General features: G+C 36.9%; 1 protein-coding gene across 2 annotated transcripts in view; it reads left to right on the forward strand.

Moving 5' to 3' along the window:
* SLC38A11 (solute carrier family 38 member 11) overlaps window positions 1-16,211 on the forward strand; it is a 65,142-nt gene that overhangs the window by 12,120 nt on the left and 36,811 nt on the right. Inside the window, exons 5-7 of one of the 2 annotated variants that reach the window (XM_068969208.1) lie at window positions 856-921; window positions 2,084-2,190; window positions 4,576-4,655. In XM_068969208.1, coding sequence (XP_068825309.1) covers window positions 856-921; window positions 2,084-2,190; window positions 4,576-4,655 — 253 coding nt within the window. The remainder of the gene's footprint in view (window positions 1-855; window positions 922-2,083; window positions 2,191-4,575; window positions 4,656-16,211) is intronic. The other variant, XM_068969209.1, reaches the window with a different exon arrangement.

Below are 16,211 nucleotides of genomic sequence, written 5' to 3' on the forward strand. Positions count from 1 at the left end.
TTTTCCACACTGGGTTTTTAGCTATATTTCCATTGTTTTCTGTTCCTTTTGGTCTGTTTTCTAATTATTTCATTAAAATAAAGTAAGATTGATTTTCACTGGATTAATGCTTGTAATTCCCTAGTTTGGTGAAGAATATTAAGTTGACCAAAAAATTCATTTGGATTTTTCCATAAGCTGTTATAGAAAAACCCAAACAAACTTTTTTGACCAACCCTGTAGAATGATCTGGGAATAAAAGTAAATGAGAGAAATAATAGATTTCTTCTAAGCTAAAATTTTTTTGAAAAACTAAGGATTTGTGGAAGTCATGTCCAAGGCCAACATGCTACTTTAAGTTTGCACCCAATACTTCTAAAATAAGTAATGTGTTAACATTCACCAATGGCTGAATTGATTTCATTTTAAAAATTAATAACACAGAAGCTGTTATTCAAACCACAATTTCCTTATGTCTCTACAGAAGGCTAAGAATATTTCCCCCAAATATTGCTTTTGAAGTCGTCACAATTTTGTGTTATTTTTCCTCACTTTGAGCAATACATGTGTTCCTAAAGAGTATTTGGACACTGAACTTTAATAACACAACAAATCACATTTTAAATGCCTACCAAAACTCACTATTATTTAAAGATGTTCTGAAAAGAATCAAAGTGAAAATCTTTCTAATGCAAATTGATATTCTCCCACAAATCTGCTGTCTGGTTATTTTTAAAGTCTTACATATTTGTAACCAAAGTAAATATTTGAAAGTAAGCTTATGCCACTATTAGAGAAGTGATAACTGTTTACTTTCAAAATATTCAAGGTGAAACATATGATGATTTATTGGTGACTGTTGTTTTGTGTTTTTAGCTATGATAAGTTACAACATAATAACTGGAGATACTTTGAGCAAAGTTTTGCAAAGAATCCCTGGAGGTACGTCAATATATTTATTTTATATAGTTATTCATAATTAATCATAATAATTTGAAAGTATATATTTGCAAGTGGAGGAATTGGATGACTTCAGATATCCAGTGATATCTACAATCCAATCTGATTCTAAAGTATTAATCCACTTTTATGTATAATTTAGTTCTAATTTAGCTATTTAAATATTATTATTTATGCTACATAAATGCTACATATCACCAACTCTCTGTGTATCACTTTTTCATGAACTATTTATGCTACACCATTTCTTAAACAAGCAAGATAACCTTTGTCCCCATTATTTGTATTACAGTATAATTTAATGTAGTAAAACTAACCCTTTTTCATGTATAGTTCGGTAAGTTTTGACAAATTATCCAGTCATACAAACACAGCCACAATCAAAATACAGAACAAGTCCATCATCTCCCCAAATTTTCCTCATTCCCCTTTGTTGTCAAACTTTCCCTCATCTCCAGCAGTTGGGAACTGCTGATCTGACGTCTCGTCCTGCTTTCGCTTTTCCCAGAATGCCAAAGAAAAGGCATCTTGTAGTAGCCAGCCTTTAGGGGTCTGGCCTCTTTCACTTAGCATATTAAATGTGTGTGGGGGTTTGTTAGCGATGTACTCCTTTTTTTTTTTATTTGCTGAGGAGTTTTCTGTTATATAGATATAAACAGTTTATCTGTCATTCAGTTGAGTTTATCTGTCATTTGGATTGTTTCCTGTTTGACTTGATTATGAAAATGCCTCTGTGAACATTTTAGCAGACCTTTTCAAAATTTGCCAAAGCTCCACTCCCCATTCATCCTTTCACCATATCATGGCTATTTGAGTAATTTAGAGATTGTGAGTCTTTTTTGTTTTGAAAGTTCCTCTTCTAAGCCACGTAATCTCCAGTAGGAAATATTCTCTAAAGGGGCAAAGGAAGGCAGAAGCAGGAAACCTGAGTTGGAGGCAAACTACTGTAACACCATGTGAGTTATAAGTGAATCTGATGCTGTTATTTCTTAGAACCATGAATAGGCTTCATGGCTCTATGAAACTTATTCAAAATTGTCACTTATGTATCATTTTATAGTAATTGTCATTTTCATAATTAAATATTTGACTACTTGGGTCACTGGTATTATTCATATCTAATATAATAATTATTGTATTTCAGTTGATCCTGAAAACTTGCTTATCGGTCGCCACTTCATTATTGTGCTTTCCACGGTTGTCTTTACTCTGCCTTTGTCCTTATATCGCGATATAGCGAAGCTTGGAAAGGTAATTTTTACGTTTTAAATAAGCAAAGAGATGCACTATGTTACCTGCATTAACTTTGTAAAACTACTGCCTATATGACCAAATTCTTAATTACCGTATTCATCTTTAGTTTCTTTTAGTTTGCTTATACTTGTATTAGAGTGAACTTTGATAGTTTATCTTATTTGGGAGAACTGATAGTTAAATGCTTGATGAATATGAAATGAATAGGTCCCTTTCTTATTCATTTTTTAAGGCAGATATTCTGATATCAGACAGAACACTTTAATTTTAGAAAATATAAAGAACTATATTAAACCAACTCTATTTACTAAAAAAAATCTATCATTTTTTGTAGATAGTTTAGACAATTTAAAAGTAAATTAACTTTAATGAAGTAAGAATGAATCAGGTAATTTTTTTGTTGTAAATCAGCTTTGTAAATGGCTTAATTTTTTTTTAATTACAATGTCTATTCTGCCCATTTTTTATCCATTGAATTTAAATATCAGTATATTGATTGGTTAAGAATCTGGCCAATATTTGTGATTCTTATTGCTAAAGAAAAATGGTGATTTATTTGTAATAAAACCAATCAAATAAGTATTCAACTCACCACATATGCTTATCTCTATACATTAGCCTTTATTTGGCTGTATTTTTCTCCCTCACTCTCATAAAATGTTTGTATTTTACCCAAAATGTTATTGGCGCTGCATCTACATTATGCCAAGCATTCTGAGGAAAAAAAATTTTCTTTAAAGAATGAGTCATATATTTTTTCAGTCTGTTTTGAAAAATCCAACAGTTGATTAATTTTACTTTTCACTGTGATGTTTGTGTGTGTACACAGTGGTGAAGCCCCTCCTTCCAGGCAGAGCTGAGAGTGGGGATGATATTCCAGTTTTCTGCCCATGATGTCTTCTTTACATAACAGGGATCCAGAAATAAATAAAAATGTATTAAAAGGGACTTTTTGGGTGAATTATCTGAAATATATGAACTATTTCCTATTTTTTATGTTCAGTATAGACATAAATGTTTTCTTCTGAGAGGAAAAGGCAAGGCATTTATGAGAAGACAGCTAATATTCTATCATACTGATAACATTTGAACATTTTGTCCCGAAATGTCCCTTACAAATGTCATACTGAAGTATCTAAATAGATCTCCCAATGCAAAGCAGAGTGGTTAGGAACACTCGTCTGGAGTCAGGCTGCGTATCTGAATTACCCTTCGGCCACTTTCTTACTGTGTGACCTTGGGATTTTTTTCTTAATATCTCAGTGGATCAGAGGACTCGTAATAAAACCTGCTCTAGTTTAACAACCCAAGAAATAAGATTAATGACAATCAAATGAAATAAAAGCAATTTTATATTTGTCTTATCAGATAAAAAATTCTAAAATGTGTTTATTCATTATAAAAAATTGAGCAGAAACACAAGTTTAATGTAATGAGTGAACAGAACACATACACACACAGGCCAGTTTATATTTTGACCTTTTGAAATAGTAACAGATGAGAGAGAAAGTAGCAGAGAAGACTCTGGAAGCGCAGCTGCTGCTGCTCAGTCATGTCTGACTCTTTAGTTAGTCAGTTAGTTAGTGAAGTCGCTCAGTCGTGTCCGACTCTTTGCGACCCCACGGACTGTAGCCCACCAGGCTCCTCCATCCAAGGCAAGAATACTGGAGTGGGTTGCCATTTCCTTCTCCAGGGGATCTTCCTGACCCAGGGGTTGAACCCAGGTCTCCCGCATTAGAGGTAGACACTTTAACCTCTGAGCCACCAGGGAAGCAGCTTTGTCCAACTCTTTATGACCCCACAAACCATAGCCTGCCAGGCTCTTCTGTCCATGGGATTTTCCCAACAAAGATACTGCTGTGAGTTGAACCCATGTCTCCTGAGTCTCGTGCATTGCAACTGGGTTCTTTACCACTGAGCCACTGGGACACATCAAAGGGAGAAACTGCATGGGAAAAATGGACTAATAGAGCAGGAAAGCAGAAAGGAAGAAGCAGAGGCATCCCAAAATGTGTGAGCGTGTAGGTGTAGGGGGATGTTGTGTAGGAAGGGCCAGGGTAAGATAAAGACAGTAACAAGAAGCAATTATAGATAGAAAAAAAGCACAAGTCAACACTAAAAACCTGACAAAAAGTGAAAACATCACTTCACTTTATGAAATAGTCATATTTGGTACTTGCTGTATTTGTGGGGAAAAAACTAAGAGTGTGATCTGATAAAAATGATAAGATTATTAACAACAATTGGTAAGAATAAACTACTAAAGAATTATATCCTAAAAGCTACATAAATTTAGTCAAGTAAAAAGTAAATCACCTAATATTTTCAATAGAATTGTCTCTATTCTAAATTGATGTTATATCTTTACGTTTTCTTTTGCAGATCTCTCTTATTTCTACAGTTTTAACAACTCTGATTCTTGGAATTGTAGTGGCAAGGGTAGTTTCACTGGGCCCACACATGTGAGTTTCCTTGCTTTATTGGTTGATATTTGACTTATACCCATCATTTAGGCTTTCAGATGATATACTATAGATGCAGAAAAGTTGTGATAGTACCAGAAGCATCACTTAACTTTAGTATTTGATAAAATGCAAGAATGATTACATTAAAATAGACCTACATTTTCCCTTGGACCCTGCATGGCTGATGAGATTAAACTATGTTTACTTACTTATCATTTTAATAACCTGCTCAAAAGATTAAAATAAGGAAGGGATTTTGAATAGAAATAGGAACAAGGTAGTGCAGTGGTAGATAGCAGAAGGAGGGAAGATGATAGACGGTAGAAATTCCTGTCTATCCCAGAGTTAAATCTGTTTTTAACAAAATTTTCACCAGTCTAGGCTGAAATGAGAATGATAAAGAATATAGTGGATGTTTTCTCTATTAAATGAAATACAGTCACCTTGAAAATCACTTTTTTCTCTACTCAGATTGTGTTCTTTTCTTGTATTAAAATGCTTTATCATTTGTGAACTGATAGTGATACTTGGTAGTAATATTTGTTTTTTTATATTATTTGGCTAAATAAAATGTTGGCAACTTGGCATTGGGTCCTCAAATTTTAAAAATGTTACTTATCAGTAAAATTTGAAGTATAAGTTCTATTGATCTAAACCACACAGTTTTTATGCTTTGATTATAGAATAGATTTATCAGATGAGAACTGGATAATTTATGTCTGTAGTCCCAAGAGAAAGCTAGAATGAAACTAGCCTAAATTGGCTTTAAACATAAAATTGGGTTCCCACAATGCAGAATAAATATTTGTTGAATAAATTAGTAAATAATACATTATGGAGTTGCTGTGATACCTTAAATATTTTCTTTATCTTAAATAAGACAAAATTAATTTAAGACATAATGTCTAACACAGTACAAGGAACATGCTGGGTCTTCAATTAATGTTATCTAATAAGAAAACAACCTGGTGAATAGCTATAATTGATAACAACATCCCCAAGGTAACATTTTTTTCCTACTGATCGTTGATTCTGCAAAATCACTTCATTTTCCACTATATATGCTTATGTCAGGCTTTTTAATTTACCAGGAAAATACCGAAAATTATGCTTTAAATTTATTTGAAAAAAGAGTGAAATTTCTGAACTAACTTTATTTCATATGGTCTTTACAAAAAGCATTTATTTTTTAAGGATCTTAATAAAAAGGAAGAGTACAAATATCCATAATATTTATATTAATCTTCTCCTCAAATAACTTAGGAGAAGGCAATGGCAACCCACTCCAGTACTCTTGCCTGGAAAATTCCAGGGATTGAGGAGCCTGGTAGGCTGCAGTCCATGGGGTCGCATGGAGTCAGACACGACTGAAGTGACTTAGCAGCAGCAGCAGCAGCAAATAACTTAGTCCCAGGTCATAGTTGTATTAGTCACTTTGGGCTGCTAGAACAAAATACGATAGACTGGGTAACTTGAATAGCAGATATTTTTTCTCCCCTATTTCTGGAAACTGGCAGCTTGTTGGGTTCTCCCTTACTTGCAGATGCCTGCCTTCCTGCTGTGTCCTCAGTGGCAGACCATGAGAGAGACAGCAAGCTCTCTGGTGTCTCCTCTCATAAAGACCCTAATTCTAAACCTAATTGTCTCCCTAAATCCCTCGTCTTCAGACACCATCGCACTAGAGGTTAGGGCTTCAGCATACGATTTTGTGGGCAACACAATTCAGTCCATAGCAATAGTGTTTTTGAAATATACCTGGTTCACTTCAATGTGGCCATATATTCTTTCATCTAGTAAGCACTTGTTGAATGCCTGTTGCTTCCGTTTTGCTGTGCTGTGCTTACTGCATGTTGTTCATGATCAACTATGGAGAAGGGATTTATTTTAAAAGAAGAAGAAATGACAGTGCAGTATTAGGAGTGAAAAATGGAAGCATGAATGAGGGGCAGTGGCAATGCTGGAGAGTCCTTAGTAGTCCAAATTAAGGAAGGCTTCCCAGAGAAAGAAAAATATGATCTGGGAGTTTTGAAAGAGGAATCTGAATTTTCCAGATAGATAAAAGTATAAAAGGAATTACAGGCCTTGGAAATGTAAGCATAAAAACACATATTAAATTCTACTAGATATACTTAGCATCTATTATTTGTGGTTGTGGCTGTTTAGTCACTAAGTTGTGTCCAACTCTTTTGCAACCCCATGCATTGTAGCATGCCAAGCACCTCTGTCCATGGGATTTCCCAGGCAAGGATATTGGCGTGGGCTGTCGTTTCCTCCTCCAGGGGATCTTCCCAGCCCAGGGATCAAACTCACATCTTATGCTTTGCAAGCAGTTTCCTGCACTGCAGGCGGATTAGTTACCAACTGAGCCACCAGGGAAGCCCATAACATTTATTATATTGGTACTGTACCCAGCTCTGGTTTTCAAAAGCGGAGTTCAGAGCCATAAAAGGCTAATAGCAATATCGAACAGAATACAATAATAATTTTTGGTTAAAATGTTAAATTGTATAAGACAGCTATTTTAATTGAAGCGTTTATCATGAAAAGGAATTCTAGAGAATAAATCAAGTTTTAATAAAAGGTTTTCTAGATCTGATAAATAGAGTACTACAGGACAATATTGAAGGGGAAAAAAAAAAGTAGCTAAAAGGTGGAAGTAAATAAATGTCATTAGTTGACTCCCAGCAGAACATTTTAAAACAATGATGTTCAACTCTCCTTCATATTAGAATTACTTGAGTAGCTTTAAAAAATGCTGATGCCAGACCCCCACTTGCAGAGATTCTGAAGAAATTGATGTGGGGGCCACGCAATTGGGTCTATTCCTTAATGATTGTGAGTCTGTGAATGAACATCTAGAGCGTCTTAAGTTGAAGAGATGAAAATCACATTTTAACTGACACTGTTTTCTAAAAATAGACCAGAGATTTTGTGTTATTTATTTTAGTTATTTTGTGTCATTATTTTTCATGATTCATCCTTCACTTTTTTTTTTTCATTTTCTTCTACATACACAATGTGTGAGATACTGTTGTGAACACAAAAAGAAAATCTCTCTGCTCTGAGGGGCTCACAGTTTAGTGGGAGAAATAAGATGATGAAATAACTGTCATATGTGCATTGTATCTTGATAGAAAGGAAAGAGGAAAGAGAAGACACTTCCTGGTGGCACTGAATGAATTGATTTTTTTATGGCCAAAGAGCTATTTATTTCTGTTATAAACAATATGTGACCTGTATATTTTAACCTTCCTCTAGTGCTAATATCATATTTTATCTGAGTCTATGAAATTTTCCTAATAACAGGGATTATTTACTTAACTATTCCAATATTTAGATGTTAAAGAAGTGTGTTTTTAATACTGTGCTGCCTTTTATTTCTGTTTAAATACTACTGCAAACAACTTCTGTTTGTCCAGATTTACAGTCAGGCTAATCAAACCCTGTGTTCAGGGGCTGGCATAGTAGCTAGTCAGGCAGGCTTCTTTCTGAAAATGTGACAGCCTAGAATGCCTATAATCCATAAAACATGAGAAATTCAATACTCTGTGTGTGTTTTTCCTCATTTTTGTTCAGATGAATGATCAGAAATGCTGTACTTTTTCATAGGGCTTTTAAAGTGGTATTTGAAAAAGAGCTTTAAACCTGCTATCAGAAAGAGAGGAAGGTCTGCAGTGGCTAGTGCTATTGACCTTGTTACTATGGAAACACCTTTTTAGTGGTCATGTTTTAAAAATAAAACACACAATTCAATTTCCTTTCTCATAACTCATAGGGCCATAAATTCTGCTTTTTCATATGATTTCAAATATCTCACAGTCCAACGGCTTTCGGTTCTTTTTGGAAATAATGTTCAGTTTTATTGTATTTCCTAACCTTTTGCTTTCTAAAAACTGAGGTGCCGAGGCAATTTAATTGCTTTCCAGAAAGTGTGCTAGTATCAAAATGCAATAACACAGTTTTCCTTTTTTTTTTCCCCCAAACTACAATCAGAAGCATTATCACTGTGGAACCTTCATTCTGTGCCTCACTAATATTCAGTTCTTTACATTCAGGATGGAAGTAATAGTATGCAGGCCAAATTTACATCTATTTTCTCCTCCTAAAACATCTCTTTTACAATAGTTTAATCAATAGTGCAGTGTTCCAAACATAATTTCCTAAAAACTTACCTACACTTTTAATAGGTATTTATGCATATAAAATATAAAATATGTCCTTTCCAAGGTTCTCAAAACACTTTAGTTTTGTTAACCCCCTATTCATTCTAACCCTGAAATTCCACAATTAAAGCCCCATAGTAAGAGGAATTACAGGGGGGATTAAAGAAGGATCAGAAAAAAATCATAAAGACAGAAGAGTAGTGCATATTTGAAAAGGAAATGATTTGTTCTGGCAAATACCACTGATATTTTTTTGATGATGCATCAATTATTGCCTTTTTTATTGCAAATGAAAAACAATAGAACTGGTTGAAGTAAAAGAGAATTTATCCCCTCACACAGCTATAAAGTTCAACACTGTTTCTATTGTCATATTTCATTGTATTTAGGAGCTCAATCAATAGAATCATAGTTTTTCTTTTTTCATCTGTAAGCTTTGTTTCCGACTTTGGCTGTAGTTTCTGAAGAATTTCCCTTCCTTGTGACAAGATGGCAATGGCAGTCTTAGCCTACATCTATTCAAGTCCGATCCCATAAAAAGAAAAGGAGCTTTCTCTTTTTTTTTTAACCTCAAACCTCACTTCAAGTATTAGTGTGGATTGGTTCTAATGAGAACCCATGATGACCATGCCCTGTATTGAGTTGCTAATGTTTATGTTACGTTCCTACCCTTGACACTAAGGATAGGATCAGCTCAGCTAAAGCACATAGGCTATGGGTAGAAGAAAAGTTACCCCAAGGGAAATAAAGGCAATGATGCCAGGAGAAGAGTAGTCTTGGGACTTCACTGGTGGTCCAATGGTTAAAAATCTGTGGGTTTGATCCCTGGCTGGGGAATTAAGATCCCACATGCTGCTGCAGAGCAACTAAGCTCATGCGGCATAACTAGAGTCCATGCCACAATGAAAGATCCCACACGCCACAACTAAGACTCAAGGCAGCCAGATAAATGAATAAATATTTTTCTTAAGGAAAATTAGCCTTTGCATAGTGCAAACTATAGATGTTCACTTTAAGTGGTAGGAGGTTACTGGTAGGAGTTTCAATCAAATGATATAAGTGGAAGCTAACTTAGAGAAAATTAATACATAAGTTAATTTGTCAAAAAACAAAACCTTTTGTCTTTTAAAAACATCAGTGTATGAAAATCTGCCGACGAATCAGTGGCTTAAATTATTAAGACGTCTGAAAAATATCTTTTACCATAGGAGATATCGAACATGCTATAGATCAAGCCAAAAGATGGAGCCAGAGGTCCCCAGGAGATCTTGAAAAGTTGGAACTCATAATATAAAGTGATCCCTGGAGAAGATGGAAGTAATGGGATAATAAAAATGATCTTGGGACAATAAAAATTTCATATGAAAACACTTTCTGGCCAAGAAAATTTTCCTAAGGCTACTTCCATAGTAGTCAAATGTGCTCACTCGTTTGTTAAAATACCATTTTACTCCAAGTTCTGGAGCACTAGTGTTGAGTGTTCTCAGACCAAATGCCAACATGAAGCAACAAACAGAACCATCGTTTGACTTGAGTTTGCATGAAAATAGAAAAAAAGACAGCTGCAAGGCTATATATTCTCAGAGAAGATGAGTCTAGTCCCTGTCACAGTGGAGCTGGAGGAGCAGCCTAGGCTGGTCAATAGTAAGAACTCATTCTATTCACTGTCAATTGTTTTTTATAAATGGCTGATTTAGTGAAGCTTGCCCCCTGTGTGTTATTTCCAGTTAGGACCCAGACTGGTCTCTGGTATAGATCAACAACCAGAGAGCAAAAAAAGAATAGCCTGTTCTTTCACTTAATAAGCATTTATTAAATATCGTAACTGATACCAGTCACTCTTCTAGGTATTGAGGCTACAAAGATGAGAAAGCACTGTCCCTGACCCCAGATATTTATAGTTTGTGGATGGGGAGAACGGACATTTAATCTTAATATAATATTTAATAGAATTATTATACAGTGCAATGGAAACAGGAAGTGCCCTTAGCCCAACCTGGGCAGGCAGGAAATATGTCAAGATAAGGCAGTATGTGATCATCTGCCTTTAAAACAATTACTTGGGTCAAAAAAGGAGAGGAGGGAGGGGTAGGAAGCTAATGCTGGCAGAAGTGAGTGCGGCCCAGAGATGTGATGTATATAATCACCTAAAATTTTTTTAATTTATTTATTTTTAATCAGAGCATAATTGCTTTAAAGTGTTATGTTGGTTTCTGCCATACAGCAACATGAATCATCCATAGGTACCCATATGTTCACTCGCTCAGGAACCTCCCCCATCTCCCACTCCTCTAGGTTTGTGACATAAAGTTCTAATATTAGGAGATACATTGGAAGGACACTGCCATTGGTTAGGGGAGCAATCAAATGAAATAAAGTTGCCCCTCGAGAATTTTCTCAAAAACTATCTTTATTTTATGTTTTTCCTGTATTTTATCATAGGTTTAACAATAGTCATGTCTCCATATCATCTCTTTTGAAAAACTACCAAGTATGGTACTTTCCCAATCTAATAACCTCTGTTCTCCCAGCCCCAGCCACTGTACAGCTTGTGTATTTGGTGATTCTGAAAGTCTGGCTAGAGTGAACAAAAAAATGATCATAGAGACCAACATGGAAGGAAAGCTTTACATGTAGTGCTGAGAAGGTAGGATTTGTTCTTTAATGATGGGTCAGTTAAAGTTCTTCAGCAGGGCAGTAACCAGAGCAAGACTCCATGCTGAACTTCTCTTGCATCAGAAGTGAGGATAGATGCAGGTATAAAGACCTGACAGGAGGTTATCTATAGCAAAGGCATTCAGGCAAAAGGCATCTGGAACAGTATAAGAGGCAAGGCTGATAGAAAAGAGGAGGAAAAAGAGGAGGGTATTGCCAAGGTTTTCAGTTTGGACAGCCGGAATGGCAGATGGTCCAGAACTCACTACCAAGAGAGGAAAATAGAAGAGGCTGTTCAGTCAGTAACCATTTACTAAATGCTTACCGGGTCAGTGACTTTTCTAGGTGCTGGGGATGTGAAGATCAATATTGCCCAGTCCCTTTCTGCAGGTCTCTTATAACTTATTGGTGGTGCGGTGGGGTGGATAAACACGTAAAAGATAACCTCAATAGATGGACAGAATTAAGAGCAGGGTGCCGATGGGAACCTGGAAGAAAAACCCCAGCTTCTTTTAAGCTGTTAACCAGGATAAAAAAGGAAACAAGTCTGGAAAAACACAGAAGTTTTTTGTTTGTTTTTTAATATCAGTTTTGAGTAACCGCTGGGGTGGAGAGGAAGGAAGAAGAAGTTTTGGAAATGCAAGTCTGGAGTTTAGGGAGATTGGATAGAGACAAGATTGTATAGAGACAGCACATAACAATAAGGTGAAGAGAGGTATGACCCATGTAGAACCCCAGGTAGAACCCCAGAGGTAAACACAGTTGACCCTTGAACAACATAGGTTTGAATTGCTTGGGTCCATTTATATACAAAGTTCTTTCAGTAGGAAATAATACTACAGGATCACAATTGGTCGAATCCAAGAATACAGAACTCAGATAGAGAGGATCAATTAACTATAAGTTATACCTGGATTTTTGATTGTTCTGAGGGTCAGTGCCCTCAAGCTTTGCATTGTTCATAGGTCAGATGTCATAATCTGGAGCTCACATATCTGAAATTATGTTTATTTTAATGGAAACCTTGAACACTTGCATTTAAAAACAAAAGAATAAGTTTTGATGTTTCAAGTGATACCCGGGAAGAATGTTCCTGAACAGTTGTATGTGTTCATGCAGACTGCAGCTGTCTGTAGGACTGACTCAGAAGAAAAGCAAGCTTGGGAGCGAGGAAATGGCAAAGTGCTGTCAGCTGATGCAGAGCTGGGGAAGTGGTCAGAACTGCTTATGTCACTAATAGCTTGTGGTGTGACAGGAAACATGGAGCCTTTGTTTGTGTGCCAGCCAGAGCACTTAACTCCCGGATGTGCCTGGCTGAAGAGGTTAATATGTCAGGCTCTCTTAAAAATGCAGGCTCTGCTGAGATTGTATGACTTGGAAGGTGCCTGTGTTTAGCTGAAAAGGGTTCTTGCAGGTACAACATGTGACGTCCCACCCTCCTGACTGAGGTCTGATGTTCTGGTGATCAGAAGAATGCCTCTGCAGCTTGTTTTCTCCAGTCTTTGAAGACTAGAGATGTATTTGGTAGGGCTTGCTGTCTACTGCTTTACCTTATTATTCCTCAGCTGCTATAAAGATATGGACAAGTGTGTCTTTTAAAATAGGGTGTAAAGCTTGAATCCAAGAATCCAAACAGAGATAATTTTGCAAAATGAATCTACCCCCCACCCCCAAACTACCCCCCATGGCAAACAGAAAGAAAAGGCTTCTGAAAATTTTCTAACATCTGTCTGGATTTTTCAGACTAAGATAAACAGTCATTCTTGTAAAAGTATTTACAAACTGCTACAAGTGAGTCTCTATTTCTGTTAGTATTAAAATATGTTACAACACTAGAAGCACTGCTCCTTAAACAATCTGAACTTTATAATAAGCCTTCATTATGTTGCCATGATGTGAAGATGAACTATGGACAGAGGTTCGTGACATTGTACAGGAGACAGAAGTCAAGACCATCCACATGAAAAAGAAATGCAAAAAAACAAAATGGCTGTCTGAGGAGGCCTTATAAATAGCTGTGAAAAGAAGAGAAGAGAAAAACAAAGGAGAAAAGGAAAGATATAAGCATCTGATGCAGAGTTCCAAAGGATAGAAAGGAAAGATAAGAAAACCTTCCTCAATGATCAGTGCAAAGAAATAGAGGAAAACAACAGAATGGGAAAGACTAGAGATCTCTTCAAAAAAATTAGAGATACCAAGGGAACATTTCATGCAAAGATGGGCTCGATAAAGGACAGAAATGGTATGGGCCTAACAGAAGCAGAAGATATTAAGAAGACGTGGCAAGAATACACAGAAGAACTGTACAAAAAATCTTCATGACCAAGATAATCACGATGGTGTGATCATTCACCTAGAGCCAGACATCCTGGACTGTGAAGTCAAGTGGTCCTTAGAAAGCATCACTACGAACAAAGCTAATGGAGGAGATGGAATTCCAGTTGAGCTATTTCAAATCCTGAAAGATGATGCTGTGAAAGTGCTGCACTCAATATGCCAGCAAATTTGGAAAACTCAGCAGTGGCCACAGGACTGGAAAAGGTCAGTTTTCATTCCAAAGAAATGCAATGCCAAAGAATGCTCAAACTACCACACAATTGCACTCATCTCACTTCCCTGGTGGCTCAGACAGTAAAGCATCTGTCTACAATGTGAGAGACATGGGTTCAATCCCTGGGTTGGGAAGATTCCCTGGGGAAGGAAATGGCAACCCACTCTAGTACGCTTGCCTTGAAAATCCCATGAACGGAGGAGCTTGGTGCAGGCTACTATCCATGGGGTCGCAGAGTCAGGCACTACTGAGCGACTTCACTTCACTCACATGCTAATAAAGTAACGCTCAAAATTCTCCAAACCAGGCTTCAGCAATACGTGAACCATGAACTTCCAGATGTTCAAGCTGGTTTTAGAAAAGGCAGAGGAACCAGAGATAAAATTGCCAACATTTGCTGGATCATCGAAAAAGCAAGAGAGTTCCAGAAAAACATCTATTTCTGCTTTATTGACTATGCCAAAGACTTTGACTGTGTGGATCACAAGAAACTGTGGAAAATTCTTCAAGAGATGAGAATACCAGACCACCTGACCTGCCTCTTGAGAAACCTGTATACAGGTCAGGAAGGAACAATTAGAACTGGACATGGAACAACAGACTGGTTCCAAAGAGGAAAAGGAGTACGTCAAGGCTGTATATTGTCACCCCGCTTATTTAACTTCTATGCAGAGTACATCATGAGAAATGCTGGGCTGGAAGAAGCACAAGCTGGAATCAAGATTGCCGGGAGAAATATCAATAACCTCAGATACGCAGATGACACCACCCTTATGACAGAAAGTGAAGAGGAACTAAAAAGCCTTCTGTTGAAAGTGAAAGACGAGAGTGAAAAAGTTGGCTTAAAGCTCAACATTCAGAAAACGAAGATCATGGCACCTGGTCCCATCACTTCATGGGAAATAGATGGGGAAACAGTGGAAACAGTGGCTGACTTTATTTTGGGGGGCTCCAAAATCACTGTAGATGGGGATTGCAGCCATGAAATCTAAAGGAGATCAGTCCTGGGTGTTCATTGGAAGGACTGATGCTGAAGCTGAAACTCCAGTACTTTGGCCACCTCATGTGAAGAGTTGACTCATTGGAAAAGACCCTGATGCTGGGAGGGATTGAGGGCAGGAGGAGAAGGGGACAACAGAAGATGAAATGGCTGGATGGCATCACTGACTCGAAGGACATGAGTTTGGGTGAACTCTGGGAGTTGGTGATGGACAGGGAGGCCTGGCGTGCTGCGATTCATGGGATCGCAAAGAGTCAGACATGACTGAGCGACTGAACTGAACTGATTTTTCTTGTATTTTTTTTCTAGAATCAAGACTTGCTTTTGGTTCTGTTTTGAATCATGTTTTGTTGGGTGTTCAGTTTAGCTTTTAAAAAAAAATTTTTTTAAGCAGTTTTTAGGTTACAACAAAGTTAAGAGGAAGGTACAGAGATTCCTGACAAACCCTCTACTCTCATACATGCATAGCCTCGCCCATTACCAACACCTTCTACTAGGATGGTACACGGGTTACAATTGATGAATCTAGGTTAGTACATCATCATTACCCAAAATCCATAGTTTACATTAGAGTTCACTCTTGGTATTGCACATTCTGTAGGTCTGGACTATATAAACATGCAGTGTATTTCACTTCCCCAAAATTCCTGTGTGTTTCCTCTATTCGCCCCTTTCCTCCACCCCTAACCACTGGAAACTGCTGATCTTTTTACTGTCTCTGTTTTGCCTTTTCCAGTTGCCTTTTCAACTACAGTTGAAGTCATAGACTAAGTAGCCTTTTCAAAATGGCTTCTTGCTCAAGTAATATGCATGTAAGGTTTGTTCATGTTTGTTCGTGGCTTGATAGCTCATCTCTCTCGTACTGAGTAATAGTCTATCATCTGGATATACCAGAGTTTATCCATCAACCTACTGAAGGATTATCTTGGTTGTTTCCATGTTTGGCAATTAGGAATAAAGCTGTATTGTATTGGTGTGGCAGGTTTGTGTGTGGAATATGTTTTCAAATTCCTTGGGTAAATACTAAGCAATGTGATTGCTGGATCCTATGATAAGAATGTGTTTAGTTTTGTTAGACACCATCAAACTGTCTCCTAAGGTAGTTGTACCAGTTTGCATTTCCACTGACAATGAATGAGAGTTCCTATTGCTGTACATTCTCACCGACATTTGGAGGTGCCAGT

The sequence above is a fragment of the Capricornis sumatraensis genome, chromosome 3, assembly GCF_032405125.1.
Source record: "Capricornis sumatraensis isolate serow.1 chromosome 3, serow.2, whole genome shotgun sequence".
NCBI classification, from domain to species: Eukaryota; Metazoa; Chordata; class Mammalia; order Artiodactyla; family Bovidae; genus Capricornis; species Capricornis sumatraensis.